Consider the following 23,144-nt stretch of genomic DNA (forward strand, 5'->3'; position numbering starts at 1 on the left):
AATTCTTACTATTTTAATAGTATTCTTATTTTCCTTTGCATAACTTTATATAAAGCTCCATAGTGAAAAGCGGGACAAGAAGTCACCACTAATTGAGTCAACAGCAAATATGGACAATAATCAGTCACAGAAGACCTTTAAAAAGTAAGTAAAATATTAAAATAAGTTTTGTTCTTATTATGAAACAGTTGGCATAATATCTACAGAATGACTAACATGAATCAGCAAAAAAATGAAGTAGTGCTTATCATTATTTGAAGGTTATTTTCTTTTCACAGCAAAGAAACATTGATTATTGAGCCAGAGAAAAATGCGTCCCGTATTGAATCTCTGGAACAAGAAAAGGCTGATGAAGAAGAAGAAGGAAAAAAAGATGAATCTAGCTGCTCTAGTGAAGAAGATGAAGAAGATGACTCAGAATCAGAAGCTGAAACAGGTAAAATATGAAGGATAAATAAATTTTCTTGCAGTATAAAATAGTACAGGTCAAACTTCTTTAATGTGTTGTACTGATTTGTTACTTATTCAGATATCTGCCAAACTCAGAAGTTATGTCTTTTAGATTTGTCCATGAACTCTAATATTCAGTGAATACCGGAAACTTACATAGGGTTGTGAACTTAATGTTCTCCAGTTATCTGGAGGTTTTTATACACTTCTGCATTTCACTGACCTGTATTTTTTTTTAAAGATTCATTTATTTATTTAAAAGTCAGAGTTACACAGAGAGAGAGAGAGAGAGAGAGAGAGAGAGAGAGAGAGGTCCTCCATCTGCTGGTTCACTCCCCAGTTGGCTACAACAGCCAGAGCTGTGCCGATCTAAAGCCAGGAGCCAGGAGCTTCTTACGGGTCTTGCCAGGCAGGTGCAGGGGCCCAAGGACTTGAGCTATCTTCTACTGCTTTCCCAGGCCATAGCAGAGAGCTGGATTGGAAATGGTGCAGCCGGGACTTGAACCAGCGCCCATATGTGATGCCGGCACTGCAGGCAGCAGCTGACGAAGTTGCAAAAGCTTTTAAGACCCCCTTAAGATGATACAGATAAGGTGTTTTGGGCTCTCAGCAATTTCAGAATGCTCCCAAAGCTTTCTGAGGCCCAAAAGCATAGGAGACCGATCCCAACTGCATCATAAATTTTTCCCAAGAAATAGTAGAATTAATCAAGATACTTTCCTGTGAAGATATGGGATAGTTTGCTTTGTTTTGAGAAATTTTAAGATAAAATTATAATACACATTCATTTACAACTAAAAAAACTTAAGACTTAATGCTTACTAATACTTTGGTCACATTTACTTCAAATTTTTCATGTAAGAAGACATTACAGTTGTCTTGATTAGTCACTCACCTACATCTGCATCCTTTCCTTCCTCCCCAAAGGCGATTACTATCATAAGTTTTTCTGTAATCTTCTAGTCCATTTTTATGCTCTTTTATGTTGTATGTACATTCAAAAGCAATATATAGCAGTCATAATATTGTTTTTTGTTTTATTTTCATATTCTAGGAGTTATTGGGCATCTTGATATTTTCACTCTAAAGTGATTTTTTAGATTTTTTCCATTAGTTTTTTCTATGACTTTATCTACATAGTTATCACTTTAGCTATTTTATAATGTTCCATTAAATGTATCCATATTCCTTCTGATTAATATTTTCCTTGTTTCTAATTTTTTGTTATTTCAAATACTGCCCCAGTGATCACGTTTCCTGTGTGCACTCATTTGCAAGAGATCTGTAATGGATTTAGAAATTGAACTCAAAATTTTGAGTCATAAGGTAAACATATTCTCAGTTTTTATAGATGGTGCCAGATTGCTTTACAAAGCCACCATAACAATTTATTTTCCCTTTTTGCTATAAAGGATGTGAGTTCTGTTTTTCTCCTGTGGCATGCAAGTATGTATAGACAGCTTACCAAATTGCTGTTATTAAGTAACATTTATTTTTTTAATGTGTATCAGTTAATTACTCAAAATTTTTAATTGGCATAACATACCATAAGATGCCATTTTTGAACTGTGTAATCTGACATTTTTTTTTCTTTTTTTTTTTTTTAACTTTTATTTAATGAATATAAATTTCCAGTATACAGCTTATGGATTACAATGGCTTCCCCTTCCCATAATTTCCCTCCCACCCGCAACCCTCCCCTCTCCCGCTCCCTCTCCCCTTCCATTCACATTAAGATTAATTTTCGATTCTCTTTATATACAGAAGATCAATTTAGTATACATTAAGTAAAGATTTCAACAGTTTGCACCCACATAGAAACACAAAGTGAAACATACTGTTTGAGTACTAGTTTTAGCATTAAATCAAAATGTACAGTACATTAAGGACAGAGATCCCACATCAGGAGCAAGCGCACAGTGGCTCCTGTTGTTGACCCAACAAATTGACACTCTAGTTTATGGCACCAGTAACCACCCTAGGCTGTCGTCATGAGTTGCCAAGGCTATGGAAGCCTTCCAAGTTCCCCGACTCTGATCATATTTAGAAAAGGTCATAAAAGACAGAGTGAGGATAGTAACCAATGATCCTAAGAGTGGCATTTACCAGGTCTGAACAATTATACAGCATTAAGTGGGGAAGAGGACCATCAGTACACACAGGTTGGGAGTAGAGCCATTGGTGGTAGAGTAGAGGTTATGATTACAAAGGAATGAGGCCCAAGTGCACTAGACAGGGTCTAGAACAAAGGACAGAGTCATTATTAGAGGAGCTAAGAAAGGTGCTGTCTAAGCTACAATTAAGTTTTCTGATTGAGAGGCAAATAGAACCTGATAGAAGGGGCTTGATAATAATCTGGTGGGCTTTAGGCCTTGTAAGTTAAGAGGCCCAGACCTATCTATCTCTTCACATGGGGTATATCCTAAGGGAGGTGTGAACCTCCTAGGGGAAGGCACTCTGTTGACTTTCATTACTTGGCTGGCCTGGGAGGAGAGCTGGCCAGGTAAAGGCAGGTGGCATCTCTAACAAGAAATTTACAGTTCTGCCTGCAATGTTGCTGACCCTACTTGACCATCCCCTCAGCTGCAGTGGTCACTTTGGAAGTTGGGCTGAGTGAAGGGCTTTTCAGCTTAGAGCCAATAAGATCTGTGGCTCTGACCTGGGCATCCTTCGAGTCCAGGGCAGGTCCATGTCCAGTGACCCAACTCTTGGCAGAGCTGCCAGGCCTCTTCACAAGCTGACTTCTGCTGAAGCCCAGACTTACCACATTGAAAGCCACTGCAGTGGACTGGCCTGTTGGGTCTCCTTGAGGGCAGATCACCGTACAGATCAGCCATTAATAGGCCTGCCGCCCATTGCTTCTGATGCCGAGCTTTCTTTTCCTCCTGGTTTGTGTTAAAGCAGACCAGAGGATGCAAGTCAAGAGAGTGCCCATGTCCCATCTCTAATCTTCGGTGGCCTGAACTACAAGTCTATAGTCACAGGCATGTTCTGTAGTAGTTTTTCTAAGGTAGACAATGCCCATGAGGAAAATTATATTCTCACTTTAAAACTTTCTTTCCCTTTGGTCTGAAAGGGAGGTTTTTTTTTTTTTTTTTCTACTTACTGTATACTTCGCTGATGGCGATGTGAATCTAGCTATGAGATTATTATTTAAGCTCTTATTTTGGCTATGCTATTACAGAAAAATGTTAGCCATCTCTTTTATAAGGTCTAAAGATTAAATTGTGCGTCCTACAGATTCCTTCATAATAGAATTAGTTCCCTACCTTGAAGAGAATAGAGAAATGAAAGAACAAGTTGGGCTTAGAATAGAGAGATGAGGGAGCAAGTCCTAGATCACTTGCTAACAATAGCAATATTACATGAATACTTAGCAAACCATTTCAACCCTTAGATAAGAACTTAATAAAACATTTACCAGAAGGTCCAATGCCTTCTATAAATTTTAAGAATCATGTATTTGAAAACACCTCTTAAATATCTAAGATGGTGTAGTTTGTTTAACCAGTAAACTTAAGCACAACCATATAAAATGTTTTTAGTTTCTTTCTACCAACAAGTTTAAAACATATGATACACAGATTCAGGTCACACAAATTAAAATGTATCTTTGATTGATTTTAGCAGCTTAAATTTATGGACAATCTTATCTAAAAGCCATTTAAAATAAAACTCTTAATAAAATTTCCCCATGTGGACATACAATATGTACACACATATAACATAGCATAATAGACCAATATCAAAATCCAAAATATCTGGTTGAACTAAGATTCCTTAAAATCATGACATAACATAGACCAAATTTGATCATTGTTACAAGGTGATTATTCAAGTCTTTGAAAATAAGCACATAGTTAAATAACCCATAGCTCTTAATAAAAATTCAGCTGTTTTTGAACAATTAGAATTTAACAGACATCAAGAGAACATACTAGATTACTTTAACACATTGCTCTAACAGTGCATCAGAGTTTAATTCTATGTCAAAGAGAAATTGAGCTTCCTGTGATCTTTTGCTGTGAGGTTTCCTTCCTTTACCTTCTTTCATATTGGTGACCATGTGTCTGTGTTTCTGTGTGTAACACATCTTTAAGCATCTTTTGCAGGGCAGGATGAGTGGCAACAAATTCTTTCAGTTTCTGTTTGCTATGAAAAGTCTTAATTTCACCTTCATTCACAAATGAGAGCTTTGCAGGATATAATATTCTGGGCTGGCAGTTTTTCTCTCTTAGTACCTGGGCTATGTCTCGCCATTCCCTTCTAGCTTGTAGGGTTTCTGATGAGAAGTCTGCTGTGAGTCTAATTGGAGATCCTCTGAGAGTAATCTGACGATTCTCTCTTGCACCTTTTAGAATCTTTTCTTTATGTTTCACTGTGGTGAGTTTGATTACGATGTGTCGTGGTGAGGATCTCTTTGGGTCATGTTTATTAGGGGTTCTATAAGCTTCCTGTACTAAGATGCCTCTGTCCTCCAAACCTGGGAAATTTTCTGCTAGTATCTCACTGAAAATGCCTTCTAATCCTTTCTCCCTCTCCATGCCTTCAGGAACTCCTAAAACCCGAATGTTAGATTTTTTAATAGTATCCTGTAGATTCCCGACAATATTTTTTAGATTTCTAATTTCTTCTTCTTTTCTTTGGTTTGCCTGTTTCCTTTCCTGTTCTCTGTCTTCTAAGTCTGGTGTCTCGGGCTATGGAGGTTCGGCTCACCTCGCGTTCCAGCGCTGGTGCGTTGAGTCTGCTGCTGGTGTCCCGAACTTGGGCTCCCACGCTTTCCACGCAGGTCCGCTGTGAATCACTAGTTCTAGAAGAGTTTCCGCTGCTGTTTCTTCCCCTACTCTTCCTTGACCCTGCAGTATCTCCACTTATATTAACCTGTGTCTTGCCGAAGAATATCAATGTGCTCCCTTCCTATTCCGCCATCTTGGATTTCTATCAGGTTTTGTAATTTATTCAGTGAGAGAAATACCCAGGAAAGTGAGGGCTTTATTTAAGAGAAAGAGGAGTTTAGAAGCTTAAGTTGGGTCCATACCAAGAAGAGAACAGGCCAGGAGCCAGGTGTGAGAAATCCACTGGCCAGAACCTTGTGGTGCAAAGCGAGTTGTTAGAAGTAGCCACAGGTAGCATAGTGGGTGGGCAGGAAAGCAGAGAGAGATGGCCCAGAGGTGCAGGATGACAAGGGAGGGGCCCAGCCCACTCCACACCTTTTATGGGCTTCTCGTAATCTGACATTTTAACATTTCAGTCTATCAGAGGAAAATATTTTACTTCTAGTTAAGATTTTTGACCACTGGAAAAACTATTGGGACTAATTTCAGTGGTCATTAGGAAAGCACAAATGGAGCCCCAAAATTTCTTGGAATCATGTTGATTCTAACTACAACAAAAACATTTTTGAGTCATTTTTTTTTATTCATTCAGCAAAATATTTTCTCTACCAAAATGTGGAAAACTAAACTTTATTAAATAAGCACATGTCTGGAAACATGCTGATAATGCATGTTCATTAAAAACCAAGATATTATTTATAAACAGGTGTAGATGAGATTTGTTGCCCAGGTGGTGTGTTATGGATTCTTTTATCTTCTGGAAGCTTAGTAAACTCACAAGTAAATAATTTTTCCGTAGTACACAGTTTCTGAAATACATAAATGGCTCGAGTCTGTCCCTTATAGATTGAAATTCTTTTTCATTGTTGTCACAATGTTGGTTACATGACTCAGCATATCCTTTGCCTTAGTGAAAGTAATCATATGGGCAAAATTAGAGGCTAGAGCAATAGGTAGTCATTGAATGTTATACTTGTGTAACATGCTAATTAAAATATTCCTAAATTTAAAAATACTCATGTTTTGTGATTAAGAACATAGACTGGTTGTAGGTGTAATATTAGGAGTATGTATAGGCAGTTGACTTAATCTGAGATTTCTCATTTGTAATCACAATAAAAACTGCTTTCTATGGATACTATATAAAAATTGCTTTGTGGGGCCAGCACCGTGGCTCACTTGGTTAATCCTCCGCCTGTGGCGCCAGCATCCCATATGGGCGCCAGGTTCTAGTCCCGGTTACTCCTCTTCCAGTCCAGATCCCTGCTGTGGCCATGGAGGGCAGTTGAGTATGGCCCAAATGCTCCCTGCACCCGCATGGGAGACCAGGAGGGAGCACCTGGCTCCTGGCTTCAGATGGGCGCAGTGCTGGCTGTAGCAGCCATTTGGGGAGTGAACCAACAGAGGGAAGACCTTTCTCTCTGTCTCTCTCTCTCTCTCTCTCACGGTCTACAACTCTACCTGTCAAACAAAAAAAAAAAAAAAAATTGCTTTGTAATAAATGTTAGCTTTCATAAAATTATTGTATAAAATTAAATTCTATAAATCTAAATATGATCAATACCTAATATAACTTCAGTTAAATTTGTGCTGTTTCCCTTGTATATTTTACAAAAACTGAAAGATAAAAATATATCATTAATATATAAATGGACTCATCTACTTTCAAAGTATTTAAAGTTATTTTTATGTAGCTAATCTCCTTCCTATATGACATACTTTGGCCTCTGGTCTTTCAGTGCAATAAAATACATCATTACAAATCAAACCATGTGGACATGTGCACCAGAAAGCTAGGACTGGCACCCAGATTTCCTAACTCATGTATCAAGTGTTCTACTAGTTATGTAATAGAATTCAAGAACTAGAAGTTCAGGTGACTCAAAGATTCCTAAGATTTTGTTATCCGAATTATTCTTCATAGAAACGTATATAATTTGCTGTTCAGTGTTCACACAGAGTACTTACTTAAAACAATTATAATTGTAGGCTACTTTTTGCCAACAACTGGTAAGTCTTTCTGTGATTGAAATTTTCTTGATTGTAAAATGAGAAGAGCTGTACTATTTGATGTGGATAGATCTTTAAATTTTTCACTTCTCTAAACTACTTAGCATCAAAGCACATTGTGTTTTTTGACTGTTTGGAATTTAAGTATAACAATCACCTTATGCTCAGTTTTTCACCGAGCTAACTTTAAATGTTTATTTGAAGCATTGTACTATGATAATTTTGTTCTTCCTGTTGCCGGTGGTTGGCTGTGCCAGAAAAACTTGACTCTATATCAAGAATTAATCCATGTAAATGGTATTTGGTTCCTTCTCTCTCAACTCTTTTAATATCAATCAGGTTTTATCATACTTTATTTGGCAAGCATGAGATAACAGCCTTTTCCATGTAGAACTACAACTAGATTTGACAATTTGAACTTTCTTTTTTCTACATTTTTGTAAGATTATTTGGGAAATTATGTAATGTAAAATATCTGTTAAATTTTCCTTCATACATTCTTTCCAAACCTGTGTTGTTTTATGATCTTTCTCTTCTCATAAACCAGATGAAAATAGGAACTCAATCAAAAATTTTAATTGCCTTCCAAACAATTTATACATTTTAGAGGTAATTGAAGGAAAGAGTAAAGGGGAGAAAGGTATATTTTGGCTTTTTGGGTTTTTTTTTCCTTCTAGGATATGAACTTTTCATTCTTCACTAATATCAAATAGAAGGACTTCAACAGTATTGATATCTTAATAAATTAAAAGTAGTAACATGTTATGTTTATCTTATTTAGCATTTATTTCTCCCTCTAGAATTTGAGTTCTGTGCAGCCAAGGTATTTTGTCTTTTCATTGGCTGAGATAGCCTCAGTACCTAGTACTGTACTGGAGGTATGAAGACAATAAATATTCATTGAATGATTCTCTCTCTACAAGGAGGTAGATTATTTTCCAGGAAGATGGAGTTGTGCCCGCTTATTTTAGAATTTTAAGTGTGAGAGGGCTTGCTCTTTGGGACATTTAACCACTAGACAGGAATATAAGCTGGTTACTGACAAAAGCACTTTTAGATTTCTTAGGAGCAAAAGGAGCAATAAATTTTAGATCAGCAATAATAGTTGTTTTAGAAAATCATTGAAGTTTTTTTAGTTGTATTACATTCATGTTTTCACATTTTAAATCTTATTTGAAAGTTTTTTTAAAATTTTTTTAGTGTTTTTCTCACTTTAAAAATGCAGAAGTTAGGTTCTGTTTTTGCTAGAGGTCATAGTGGGCAAAAACTTTGAATTAACAAAACATTAAACAAAACTAGAATATAAAATGCTTTCCCAGTTTTTCAAACCAGATTCCTGTAGAATCTTGACTCTTAATGTTTTTTTGCTTATTTTTAATAGATAAAACAAAACCCATGACTTCTGTAACGAATGCCAACACTTCCAGTACACAAACAGCTCCTGTAGCTGTTACAACACCTACTGTGTCATCAGGTCAGGCAACACCTACATCACCTATCAAAAAGGTAAGGCAAAATTGTATTTGCCAGAAATATACATATTCTGTTTAAGTATCATTTGGACTAACTTGTTAAAATTTTTAGTTTTTTTCTAAATATATTTACAGTTTTAGAATAAAAATATTCATTTCTGTTTTTAAAGTTACTGAGCTTTCTTCTGAACCGTGTTATATAGTCTCTCTTTTTTTTTTTTTCCTTTTTTTTTTTTTTTTTGCAATTGACATTATGGATAGTAGTTAGCAAATAACTGGAGTTGATGTTTTAAAATGAGTGATAGAATGAGGACAGGTATTTGGCCTAGCAGTTAAGACACTGTGATTGGGAAACCCACGTTCCATAATGGAATACCTGGGTTCAAGTCCTGGCACCACTCCCAATCTCAGCTTCTTGCTACTACACAACCGGGGAGACAACAGATGATGGCTCAAGTGGTTGGGTCTCTGCCACCCACAAAGGAGACCTGGATTGAGTTCCTGGCTGCTGGTGGCCATTGCAAGCATTTGAGTGAATCAACTCATAAACTAGGAACTCTTTTTTTTCTCTCTCTCTTTCTGTTTCTCTTCCTTCCCAAATAAACTAAGGAAATAAATAAATAAATGAGGGGATAGGTGTTGTGGCACAGAGGGTTAAGCCATGGTTGGAACACCTACATCCCATATTTGAGTGCCTGGTTCAAGTCCTGGATCTTCTATTTCTGATCCAGCTTCCTGCTAGATAATTGCTCAACCTGCTAGATGATCCCTACAACCCACATGGAAACCCAGATAGAATTTCATGCTCCTGGTTGCAGCCTGGCCAATAGCCCTGGCTATTGCAGGCATTTAGGAAATGAACCAAAGGATGGAAAGATCTGTCTCTTGCTCGCTCTCTCTCTCTCTCTCTCTGTTGCTCTGCCTTTCAAGTAAATAAAAATACAAATATTTTTAAACAGTAGATGGTAATGATAATTTTTTCATAGTATTAAAAACAGTGATATTGGTAGTTTCTATTTCTCATGAAAATTTTTTTAATGATTGATTTGCTGGGGCCCACAGCGGAGCTGGTGAAATTGCCACCTGTGACACCAGCATCCCATGTGGGTGTCTAGTGGTGTCCCATCTGCTCCACTTCAGATCCAGTTCCCTGCTAATGGCATGGGAAAAGCAGCAGAAGATAACTCGAGTGTTTGAACACCTGCCACCTACATGGGAGACCTGGATGAAGCTCCTGGCTCCTGGCTTCATCATTTATTTATTTGAAAGTCAGTTACAAAGAGAGAGAGAGACAGATCTTCCATCTGCTGGTTCACATCCCAGATGGCCACAATGGTCAGTCCTGGGCAGCCTAAAGCCAGGAGCCAGGAGCTTTATCTGGGTTTTACACATGAGTGACAGGGCCCAAATACCTTGGACAACTTCCATTGTTTTCTCAGACTCATTAGCAGGGAGATAGATTGGAAGTGGAGCAGCCAGGACACCAACCAGCATCCATTCTGATGTCGCAGGCAGCCTTACCCATTTACCCACATTACAATTCTGGCCCCTCAAACCAATTGTTTTCTTTTTTTAGAAACATGGGTTTTGTATCTTTTATCTGAATTAAGTAGAAATGCATGTTGATAATTTCACAAATGAGGTAGGGACAAAATGTACAACCCCAGGCCGGCGTCGCGGCTCAATAGGCTAATCTTCCGCCTTGCGGCGCCGGCACACCAGGTTCTAGTCCCGGTCGGGGCGCCGGATTCTGTCCCGGTTGCCCCTCTTCCAGGCCAGCTCTCTGCTATGGCCCGGGAAGGCAGTGGAGGATGGCCCAAGTGCTTGGGCCCTGCACCCCATAGGAGACCAGGAGAAGCACCTGGCTCCTGGCTTCGGATCAGCGCGGTGCGCTGGCCGCAGCGCAACAGCCGCGGCAGCCATTGGAGGGTGAACCAACGGCAAAAGGAAGACCTTTCTCTCTGTCTCTCTCTCTCTCTCTCTCTCTCTCTCTCTCTCTCCCTCTCCCTGCCCACTCTGCCTGTCAAAAAAAAAAAAAAAAAAGTACAACCCCAAATCAATGAACCAACTAGAATCTAGGTTTTTAAACATAATACAAAACACTAGGCATACACCTGTGATATGCCAATAAGAGCATGATCTCTGAGGTTAGATAAACTGGAGATCAACTGCTGACCTCACTTCTTGTTAGTTGTCACCTTGAACAAATGTCTGTCTTTCTTATCTGTCATAAAACAAAACAAAATTAACAAAGAGTAATAAAGTTAGAATCATCAGATTGATATCTGATTGACAGAGAGGGCCTATTTAGTAATTAAGTGTGCTCCAAAACAGTTTCATTTCTTTCTCTCCTCTTTCTCTTATCCATCTGTTCTCCATCCTTCTCACCTGTTTTATCCATGAGTGCATATATTCTTCAGATGGTATGTTGATCTTTATAAAGGTTTTTTTTTTTTTCACTCTCAGTCTAGCACCTCTCCTTCTTTTAACCCAAATTAAAGATTACAGATTTTTTTTAACCTACTGCTGTCTTTTTAAGGGTTTCTCCTCAACAACCTTACCTATCTGCTTTTTAAAATTGGTTATACATTTTTTTGAGAGGCCCCCACCACCTTTGGTTTAGTCACCCTGTGCTCACAGCCACTGACCACTGAGAGCCAGGAATTAAATCCAGCCCTCTCACTTGGATGGCAGGAGCCACTATTTGATCCATCACCTGCTGTCTCCCAGCCTGCGCATCAAGAAGTTGGTATTAGAGAGGACTGGCACTAGAACCTTGAAAACGGGAGGCAGGTGGCACAACTGTTGTCTTAAATACTAGGCCAAATGCCTGCCCTATACCTATCTTTAATGAATGTACTAATTTCTTTCTCTGTTTACACATACACTTTTCCCTAGAAACCATTGAAAAATTGATTACACTCATCATAACACATCATCCCTGTATGTCAGTTTGTGTCTCCTCAGTATAGAGGCATTATCCTTCATTCTCCCAATAGAATAATCACGCTTCGGAAATCTAACTTTGGTACAATACTGTTGTCTGTGTTAACTGACATGTATACTCAGATTTTCCCAATTATCCTTCTAGTAATATCTTTTCTACCTGTTTTTTGTTTTTTTTTTTTTTCCAAAGCAAAGTTCCACTCAAGAAATGCACTATGTGTTTAGTTGTCATGTCTCTGAGTTTGGAGTTCTTATTTATTGCTTGTCTGACATTATTTGTTTTGCATGTGTTTGAAGACTGGTTTTTAAATCCCCAGTGTGTCTCTATTATGTTGAAAGTCTTGCTAATCTTTAAATTGGCCACAGTGATCAAAATATCAAGTTTTCTTTAAAAAGATCATAAACTTGAGAATTTAAGAATCTGTACTGTTAGTAATAATCCTGCAAAACTCTTAACAAGGAAACCAATAAATTATTTGTGATTAAACATGTATGGATTTTGCTGGTACATAGTTTGAGTATCAAGAAACTGTTTGAAGGAGTTATCTTACTTGCTGTTTTTCAGAAATGAGGGCTTCTTGAATTCATTAGGAATTTGTGTTCATATGATCATAATTATATGTGCTTTGATATGGAATTCCTTAAAAAGCACTTAGTAGAATTTTGAAAATTTGTTAGCTCTAACTCGTGTCACCATGTAGTGCCTTAACCAAAACTTCATTTACCTGTAAAACTCCCCTATGTACTTCCTTGTGAATACTAAATTTGCACCTGTGTGTTTAGCAGTAAAGTCATGATGTACTAAAAGTTTTAAATATTTTTAATGGGTAGAAGAGTTTTCTTACCATTATTGCATGAGTTAAAACCTATTATATTCAATGATATTTATCTTCCTTATCTACTTTAATCTAGCATTTAAATTTTTTAAAATGTTTCCAATATTTTGCCTGTAATATCAGATCTTATTGATATAAATTATCTTAAATGAATTCTTAATTTATAAATGTATCTTAAAAGATCTGGCAGGGCTGGCGCTGTGGCTCAATAGGCTAATCCTCCGCCTGCGACGCTAGCACCCCGGGTTCTAGTCCGGGTCGGGGTGCCGGATTCTGTCTGGGTTGCCCCTCTTCCAGGCCAGCTCTCTGCTGTGGCCCAGGAGTGCAGTGGAGGATGGCCTAAGTGCTTGGGCCCTGCACCCGCATGGGAGACCAGGGAGAAGCACCTGGCTCCTGCCTTCTGATCAGCGCGGTGCGCCGGCCGTGGCGGCCATTGGAGGGTGAACCAACGGCAAAAGGAAGACCTTTCTCTCTCTTTCTCTCTCTCACTGTCCACTCTTTCTGTCAAAAAAAAAAAAAAAAAAAAAAAAGATCTGGCAGAGTTCTATGTAATTTTAGGTTCCATGATGCTACTCTGCTCCTAATATTTATACAAAGTTATTTTAAGTTCTCTAGCTTCCTACTCCAGTACATAAACTATTTGTATTTGTGTGTATTAGTGCCTCGTGGCACTGAATAGGAATAGATCACTGAAAAAGAAGCAGATTGCTAAAAGAAACCCTAGATATATTCACCTTAATGATTTTTCCTTAAGTTCTTACCTCTTCACCCAAAATTAAAGAATTATTTCTGTAGCAATAAGATCAGCCTCATAATTTATGGAGATTTTATATATAAAAATTGTCAGTTTGATTTTGTGTTTTAAATTGTTAACTGACAAGTTTATGTAACTTTTGGTAGTCCAAGTAAATGTTCTGGGAATCTCTAAAACCTTCCTCCTACTCTACTATATGCATATATATTCCAATAAAATTTAAACTATAGGTTCTTTACTGGATATATGGTAAAAATTCAGATTGTTTTAAAAACTTTTACTTAATATAAATTTCCAAAGTACAGCTTATGGATTACAATGGCTTCCCCCCCCACCATAACTTCCATCCTACCCGCAACCCTCCCCTTTCCCGCTCCCTCTCCCCTTCCATTCACATCAGGATTCATTTTCAATTCTCTTTATATACAGAAGATTAGTTTAGTTTATATTAAGTGAAGATTTCAATAGTTTGCACCCACGTAGCAACACACAGTGAAAAATACTGTTTGAGTACTAGTTATAGCATTAAATCACAATGTACAGCACATTAAGGACAGAGATCCTACATGATATTTTTTAAAAATTGATTAATTTTCTATGCAATGTCCAATTTAAAACCAAGTGGTTTTTTTTTTTCATTTTCAATTATCTTTATATACCGAAGATCAATTCAGTATATACTAAGTAAAGATTTCATTAGTTTGCACCCACACAGAAACACAAAGTGTAAAAATACTGTTTCAGTACTAGTTATAGCATTACTTCACATTGGACAACACATTAAGGATAGATCCCACATGAGACGTAAGTACACAGTGACTCCTGTTGTTGATTTAACAATTTGACACTCTTGTTTATGGCGTCAGTAATCTCCCTAGGCTCTAGTCATGAGTTGCCAGGGCTATGGAAGCCTTTAGGGTTCACCGACTTTGATCTTATTCCGACAGGGTCATAGTCAAAGTGAAAGTTCTCTCCTCCCTTCAGAGAAAGGTACCTCCTTCTTTGATGGCCCCGTTCTTTCCACTGGGATCTCACTCGCAGAGATCTTTCATTTAGGTCTTCTTTTTTTTTTTTTTTTTTTTCCAGAGTGTCTTGGCTTTCCATGCCTGAAATACTCTCTTGGGCTTTTTAGCCAGATCCGAATGCCTTAAGGGCTGAAAATTCAGAATTTTTTAAAAGTATTCTGGTTAACTGCTCCAATCGTTAACTATAATAATTTATATTACAAAAATGATAAATGCTTTGGACATAAGATGAAATATGTGCCAATAAAAGTGAACAGATGTAGCTTGATGTTTTAAAAGTGGAAAGAATTACATTTGATTTGAACTAATGGGATCAGAAAAGTTGATACAGATCTTGAAGCATGAGTTGTTAATATTTCAACTGAGGAACAAGAGGGTTTATGCAATTTGCTCTAAGGTAGATAAGAGAAATCATGTGAGCAAGTAGGGATGGTATTTGGTAGGAAGATGAATTACTTGTTCAGTTTGATTTACAGGATACATACAGATAAAAACACAGGAAAAGTAGATCGAAATTATAGAATATATTTATTTCTAGGATAATACTTTTATATTTGATATGTAATAGAAAATCATGGAAGATGTTTGAACTATGCCATGAGAGAATTATACTTTATGGAATATCATTCTGGCAGCAATGTACAGATATATTTGAAGATGAGAGATTGATTGAGCAAAGGTTTCTTGAAAAGTTTTCTTAAAAACTGAAGTTGCCCTTGGTGGTAAGAATACAAACTAAGGAAGTGGCCATGGGTTTATAACACAGAGGAGGATATTTAGAGACTTGACACCTAATTTGTACATGGAGGAAGACGACAGAAAATGTGTGTATTATGATTGTAAAACTTCAAGCAAAGGGCATTGAAGAGATAACGTTAGTGTTATTTACAGAAATAGAGAACTGAGGGAGCATTGGTTCGGAAGTGTTTTATCTCAGAGCTGTTGAATGTCAAATTCTGATTATAGTTCTAGGTAGTTCATTCTTTAGTGAAATATTCAGGACTTGGAATTTAGGAGTCAGACTGGACTAGAGAATAACAGATTTGAGAGTTAGTGGAATACAGTTAGTATATGACCTAAGGAAGCAGAGAAGAGCCTACTTCTTACCTTTTGGAGAATAAAGTGGAAAGAGGAGATGGAAGAAAGGAGAGCTTACTTGGCATACATGCCACAAGGATTGGAAAAAGGAGATTGTTTACTTAAAAGGAATGATCAGGAGTCAGAAAGTCGAGCAGTTTCATTGTGGAGGTGTAGTGAAGTATCTCAGAAAGGTTTACATAGTAGGTAAAACTGAAAGATGCTTTTGGGGCCGCGCCATAGCTCACTTGGTTAATCCTCCGCCTGCGGCGCCGACATCCCATATGGCTGCCGGGTTCTAGTCCTGGTTGCTCCTCTTCCAGTCCAGCTCTCTGCTGTGGCCTGGGAGGACAGTGGAGGATGGCCCAAGTGCTTGGGCTCTTGTATCCACATGAGAGCCCAAGAGGAAGCACCTGGCTCCTGGCTTCGGATCGGTGCAGCGCCGGCCATGGCGGACATTTGGGGAGTGAACCAATGGAAGGAAGACCTTTCTCTCTCTCTCTCTCTGTCTGTAACTCTACCTGTCAAATTTAAAAAAAAAAAAAAAGATGCTTTTAAAAACAAGAAGTCAGTACTTAAATCCAAACTCATGTTAAGGAGAATGGAAATATATCAGCCTTTACCAGACTATAAATGCACATTTCTTTTTTAGGCTTATCTTTGAATTTATTTTTTTTTAACTTTTATTTAATAAATACAAATTTCCAAAGTACAGCTTATGGATTATAGTGGCTTTTTCCCCCCCATAACTTCCCTCTCACCTGCAACCCTCCCATTTCCCGCTCCCTCTCCCCTTCCATTCACATCAAGATTCATTTTCAATTCTCTTTATATATTATTTTATATTTTATATATATTTTATATATTATAAAATATAATATTTTATATTAAGTAAAATATATATATATTTTAGTATATATTAAGTAAAGATTTCAACAGTTTGCAGCCGCACAGAAACACAAAGTGTAAAGTACTGTTTGAGTACTAGTTATAGCATTAATTCACGTTGTACAACACATTAAGGACAAAGATCCTACATGGGGAGTAAGTGCACAGTGACTCCTGTTGTTGATTTAACAATTGATACTCCTGTTTATGGCGTCAGTAATCACCCGAGGCTCTTGTCATGAGTTGCCAAGGCTATGGAAGCCTTTTGAATTCGCCAACTTCAATCTTATTTAAGACAAGATCATAGTCAAAGTGGAAATTCTCTCCTCCCTTCAGGGAAAGGTACCTCCTTCTTTGATGGCCTGTTCTTTCCGCTGGGATCTCACTCACAGAGATCTTTCATTTAGACCTTTTTTTTTTTTTTTTTTTTTCCTGCCTGAGTGTCTTGGCTTTCCATGCCTGAAATACTCTCTTGGGCTTTTTAGCCAGATCCAAATGCCTTAAGGGCTGATTCTGAGGCCAGAATATAAACGCACATTTCAAGAGTGATATGATTTGCCTCCGTTTTCTCAACACTAAAATTACAGAAATAATATTATTTCTTTTTTTAAAATGTGGATTATCTCTTAATTCCATTTCCCATAAACTTTTTTTTCAAAATTTATTTATTTATTAGAGAGGCAGAGGTGGTGGGGGTGGGGGTGGGGATAGGGTGGGGTTGTCTTCTTCCATACAATGGTTCACTCCCCAGATGGCTGCAACAGCTGGAACTGTGCTGATCCAGAACCAGGAGTCAGGAGCCTGGAGCTTCTTCCAGGTCTCCCACGTGGGTGCAGGGGCCCAAGGACTTGGACCATCTTGTACTGCTTTCCCAGGCCACAGCAGAGAGCTGGATCAGAAGTGGAACAGCCCCGACTCGAACCAGCACCCATATGGGATGCTGACACTGCAGGTGGCAGCTTTACCTGCTACGCTACAGCACTGGCCCCATGTGAAGCTCTTAGACTTAGCTTGGTGCAGGACCCTAGTAAGCATTTGTTAAATGTTAGCCTCTATTATAATACTAAGTAAATATTACCTGCTTTCTATCAGGGAGGAAAAACATTTCCAGGGCTTTAAGGGTTGCTGTGAAGGAGGTGGCCTGGAGCAGGGGTTGGAAAACTATAGCTAGTGAGCCAGACTTGGCCTACTACCTATTTTTGTGACAGCAATTTGAATTTTATTGTTCCTATATAATGTTTTATTAGAACATGGCCACACACTCATTCATTCTGTATAATCCGTGGTCTACCAAGCCTAAAATATATTATCTAGTATATTACGCTCAGAAATCAATAAGCAGTTGTCTCAGTGCCTGTCGTATTGCATAGAATATATTACAGATGTCTCAAACTTTCTTGGTCAGCATAACCTTAGTGTTAGTGTAGTCATTTTCACAGTGCCACATGGCAGGGGAAAATGTCTGTTTGTTTCATTTTTTAAGAGGATGAAATAAGTTAATAATGACAGTTTGTATAGTGTTCAAGAGATGTCACTGGGCTTGTCTCAAAGCTTTAAAACATCCTACAGAGTTCTTTTGATTTTGTTGTTGCACCTTGGAGTACTTTAGTTCACTTTTCGAGAACTCTACTGGTAGAAATTAGTTACCGGAAGAATTAGATATTTCATAAAAGTTTTGCCTATGAAATTATCCTCTCGCTTCATGGGAGCTATAACAGTTTCCGTCAACCTACTAATTATAGCAGATGTGGGCAATAAGTATGAAGGAAAAAGTTTTTTAGAAATTATCCATACTGCGTGGTTGTAGCAACCGATTAGTTGCTGTATTCACCAATCTATATCTAACTGGTTAAACCTTCAAATTCTGGAAGTAAAAGTAATGATAATAGATGTCATATTTTTATCACTGTTGGAAAACCCTAACAATAGAAAAGAATATTTGTATTTAAAAATAATTTTTAGTCAAAGCATTTAAATTAGTGTTTAGTGGGAAAATCACGTAGTAAATTTAAAGCTTTGATAGTCAAAATATTGAATTAAATAGTATAATTATAAAATGCCAGTTATTAGTTTCTGATTAATTATGTTGAATTTAAAATTATTTTACCAGAGTATATAAGTGAATAAAAACAAAATTCAGGTGTAGTAGTTTGTTCACTCACATACTATATAATATGTGTACCTTTAACTGCTTTAAGATTTTCATTGTTCTTCAGATTATCTCATGCTAAAATTAAACCGTGTTTCCAGTGACTTGTAAAGATTGGGTCATGTGTCATTACCCAATTGCTGGGCTTTAATTTATTGTAATTTTTTTGTAAGAAAAGTATTTTTTGCTCTTCTTTTTTCTGTTTTCACGCTTTCTATCTTTATCTCTTTACCTGTCTTATTTTAATTGGCTTTAGTATGATTTCATTGCTCCTATCATGCCTGTGGTGGAATCAGTAGATCCTGCATCATGGAGGCAGGGCTTGCGCAAAACTGGCATTGTGCTTGTGCCCAATAAGGGTGAAAAATCTATGGTGAGGCATTTCTATATGCAAAAATTTATATTAGGCTACAACATAACAAGTTTAATATGAATATTGGTTCCGAAGATGCATGGTTCTAAGTCCTTATGGTGTGCTTGTTTTTGTTTCTGTATCTGCATCATCATTTTTGTGTGTGATATAAATAGTGTGTAGTGCATTTTCTTAAATCTAACCTCTGGAAAGGTAGTCTTTTCATTTTTCAATTTTAGATCTTTACATTTTTTACTAAGTCATTAACCTTCTTAGTAAAAGTGCTTTCTCCTGAAACTATTAACTACAATTTTAAACATTATTTGTAAATTTAGTGTTTCCAAATTAGGAATTAAACAGATTAGTAATTCTTTTTTCTCTTCCTTAAAAAATAAAATAAAAACAGTTTCCAGCTTCAGCTACAAAAATTTCTCCCAAAGAAGAAGAGAGAAAAGACGAGTCTCCTGCATCTTGGAGGTTAGGACTTAGAAAGACTGGCAGTTATGGAGCACTTGCTGAAATCACAGCATCTAAAGAGGCTCAGAAAGAAAAAGACACTGCAGGTGTTATGCGTTCAGCTTCCAGTCCCAGACTTTCTTCTTCTTTGGATAATAAAGAAAAGGTAAACTATTTTGCAATCTGGTTTCTATAAAAACTTTAATAATTACTTTTCCAGGAACATCAAATCTGCTAGATTCTCTACTGGATATCTTTAGGTCTAGGTGTCAACTTAATTCACCTGACTCAATGAATTTCATAACACAGACTACCTATCTTAAACACGTATCTTTGTGGCAATATAAGTACTGGGGAGGGATCAGGCACATTTACCCAAAACGTAAATTATAGTACTTCACAGAAGAAAATTCTGTATCTTGCTTGAGAATTTATAATAGAATGTTGTAGAGAGAAGGCTTATTTTATTTATTATGAGTCAATGAATTTTCTGAAGTTTAAAATAATGTTTATTCTAGAATGTAAGTATATTCATACATTACATTACATTTATCCATTATCTGCAATTTCTTGTGTGTGTGTGTGTATTTTTTTTTTTTTTTTTTTGAAAGCCTAGAATCAGAGAGAGAGAGAGAGATCTTGTATCCACTGGTTCATTCCCCAAATGGCCGCAACGGCCAGGGTTAGGCCAGGCTGAATCTAGAAGGCGAGCTTCTTCCTGGTCTACCTCTTCAGTGCAGGGTCCCAAGTACTTGGGCCGTCTTCCACTGCCTTCCCAGACACATTAACAGGGAGCTGAATCGGTAGTGGAGCAGCCAGGTCTCAAGCTGGCATCAAGCAGAAGCTTAACCTGCTATGCCACAACTCCAGCCCCTACCGACCTTTTCATGATACTTTATAAGCAATTTTGTCTTAATGAGTAGTTGTAACAACTATGTTTTGAGAGGCAGTATTGATACTGCATCGAATAGTATGTGCCACGGTACATTCAGTGGTATTTTATATGGTTAGATTATTTCTTTTCTCCAGCATTTTCGGTAGTTGAGTGTGTATAAATACATACATATATAATTTATATATATGCTTCCTCCATTTAGGAATGTTTCTTTGTATCAGAAATCCAAAGATGTAATTACTTGTGAAATAATGTTACTTTATTTTTCCTTTTTTCACAAATGTATAGTTTAACTATTTTCCAAGTATTTTATGCCATTATATCAAAAATGTATCAGTATCCCTGTCACTGCATACTCAACAATATTTAGATAAATGTAATTTAAACAGTTTTTGTCTTGAATATTTCAATGTATTTTAATGCATAGATTGTCAGGACTTTAAATAGCTTCTCAGTGAGCTGTATGTGAGACCTATTTCTCTGGAAGAAATAAGGATATTTCAGATTATTACATTACTTTAATCTTTTAGAGAGGTTTCAGAAAAAGTAAGATTGGAAGAATTTTTCCTTATATCTTATGTTAAAATATTAACTAATTCCAGACTTAAGGTGAAAGAAAAAAATTTAATTTGGAAAGGCTAACCTTTAATGCATATAGTTATTGATAGACATCAGTACTAGGCTTTGGACTTCAGCTTAGGAACTAATAAAGTAACATAAAGTAACCTGTAGTGGCTATTGTTGGATATCCCTTAATATTTTTAGCATTGCCTGTAATCAGCACACAAATTTATTTTTACTCATTTCCCCCTCTTGTGTAGGAGAAAGATGCTAAAGGAACCAGGCTTGCATATGTCGCACCTACAATACCAAGACGACTAGCCAGTACATCTGACATTGAAGAGAAGGAAAATAGGTGAATTTAATATGATTCACTTTATGCATCCACTGTAAAATCTTTATATCTTTTTACTATCTAGCATCAGAGTTAATACATGAACATTGTTGTAATTATGTGCGATATGGATTGCAGGAAGAGATGAAGAGTATTCCTGATAGAACACCAAGTACATGGTCCTGAGGAGGTACAGGCTTAGTATGTTCATAAAATAGCATATGTGGCATGATGGCTAGAACAAAGGGGGAAATGGCACAGAGATGAGGTTACAAGCCAATTGAAAGTTTTCTAAATATTTGAAACATTTAGAAAAGGGGACAGAAGTAGAGAAGAGTAATTCTTAATTAATTGATGCCAGTCTTCTCATTTGTTTCTTCCTATTTCTCAGGACATAGAATTTGAGAATTTTTTATTTATAACTGCTTATGTTATAATACCCAATTTTATATCTTGATTTTTGTCTCCTAACATCAATATTTTCCATAATCATTGCTTTTCACCGGTACATAGTATGCCATAGCGTAGAACTGCTGAAGTTCAAGTAAATCTCCCCTCCTCATGCTGTGGACACTTAAATTGTCTGATATTTTGTGGTTACAAATTACATTTCTGGGAATATGTTAATTTGTTCCTGTGTTTGGAATTGTCCCTTAGGAATAGTCTTAGAACTGGAATTACTTTAACTTCTTGATAAATATAACTATGTGTTTTCTCAAGAGATTTTACTAGTTTTTACTTCTACTGATATTTTACAGTGTAGGACTTTATTATAACCCTATTTTATCTGCCAGAATCTGAAGGGTGTTCTTTTCGCAGAGATTCCTCAAGTTTGCGAACAAGTAGTTCTTATACAAGAAGAAAATGGGACGATGATCTTAAAAAAAATAGTTCAATTAATGAAGGATCAACTTATCATAAAAGGTAATAATATATTTCTTAAGTGGCTTTAATGTGTTCTTTTATAAAAATATGAGTCAACTTGTTTGTAGCTCTTAATTCAAAATCATAAATATGTGCTTTTATTAAATATATATTTTGTTTAAATAAAACGACTGAAAGACAATATATTATTTAAAGGTGGTGACAATTTACCCTTCCTTTGTTTTATATGTTTATATATATATATATATGTTTGTTTTATATATTTATTTAATTTATCATATGCTTTATAGCATATGTTTTATATATTTATATATTTAATATATAATTAAATAATATTTAATATTTAATATATGTTTTATCACTTCTCGGCTTTTTGATGAAGATCAAGTGTCATATGTTTTAAATATCTTTTAGATTATATCATATTTTTAAAAGAAACTTTTAACTGACTAGAGCAACTGAAATAGGCTAAGGTCTTAGTTGATTTATTCATCATTGTGATCTGGAAAGTTTCTGCTTCTCCTGTAGTTGAGAGCTATGACAGTGCCTTCGATTGAAATGTTTGTATTATCATATTGAAGAGAGAGTAAACACTATAAAATATTTCTCTATTAAAAGCAACCCAGAGGCCGGCGCCGCGGCTCACTAGGCTAATCCTCCGCCTTGCGGCGCCGGCACACCGGGTTCTAGTCCCGGTCGGGGCACCGATCCTGTCCCGGTTGCCCCTCTTCCAGGCCAGCTCTCTGCTGTGGCCAGGGAGTGCAGTGGAAGATGGCCCAAGTGCTTGGGCCCTGCACTCCATGGGAGACCAGGAGAAGCACCTGGCTCCTGCCATCGGATCAGTGCGGTGCGCTGGCCGCGGCCATTGGAGGGTGAACCAACGGCAAAAGGAAGACCTTTCTCTCTGTCTCTCTCTCCCTGCCCACTCTGCCTGTCAAAAAAAAAAAAAAAAAAGCAACCCAGAATAAGAGTAAGATGAACATGCTTTATGAGTCATTCATAGGAATGCGATGCACTGCTGAAACAGTCTTCTTCAAAAATATCAAACATTTTATCTTCCTTGGATAAAACTAAACCAAAGTTTTTCTCAAGCATGACCATAGTCTGAAATATTCCCAAAATATGAAATTTTAAATTGGCTCATTTTTGTGTCTTGTTGAGGGGTTGGGAGGAGATAGTAAATTTGTACACTACCAACTAGGTGAAATCATCTGAACTC

At 36.9% G+C, this 23,144-nt stretch overlaps 1 protein-coding gene across 2 annotated transcripts in view; it reads left to right on the top strand.

Moving 5' to 3' along the window:
• Positions 1 to 23,144, top strand: part of PPP1R12A (protein phosphatase 1 regulatory subunit 12A) — a 144,461-nt gene that overhangs the window by 85,785 nt on the left and 35,532 nt on the right. For both annotated transcript variants that reach the window (XM_062203160.1, XM_062203161.1), the window contains exons 7-12: positions 56 to 144; positions 279 to 436; positions 8,677 to 8,801; positions 19,201 to 19,416; positions 20,967 to 21,061; positions 21,860 to 21,964. In XM_062203160.1, coding sequence (XP_062059144.1) covers positions 56 to 144; positions 279 to 436; positions 8,677 to 8,801; positions 19,201 to 19,416; positions 20,967 to 21,061; positions 21,860 to 21,964 — 788 coding nt within the window. The remainder of the gene's footprint in view (positions 1 to 55; positions 145 to 278; positions 437 to 8,676; positions 8,802 to 19,200; positions 19,417 to 20,966; positions 21,062 to 21,859; positions 21,965 to 23,144) is intronic.

The sequence above is a fragment of the Lepus europaeus genome, chromosome 10, assembly GCF_033115175.1.
Source record: "Lepus europaeus isolate LE1 chromosome 10, mLepTim1.pri, whole genome shotgun sequence".
NCBI classification, from domain to species: domain Eukaryota; kingdom Metazoa; phylum Chordata; class Mammalia; order Lagomorpha; family Leporidae; genus Lepus; species Lepus europaeus.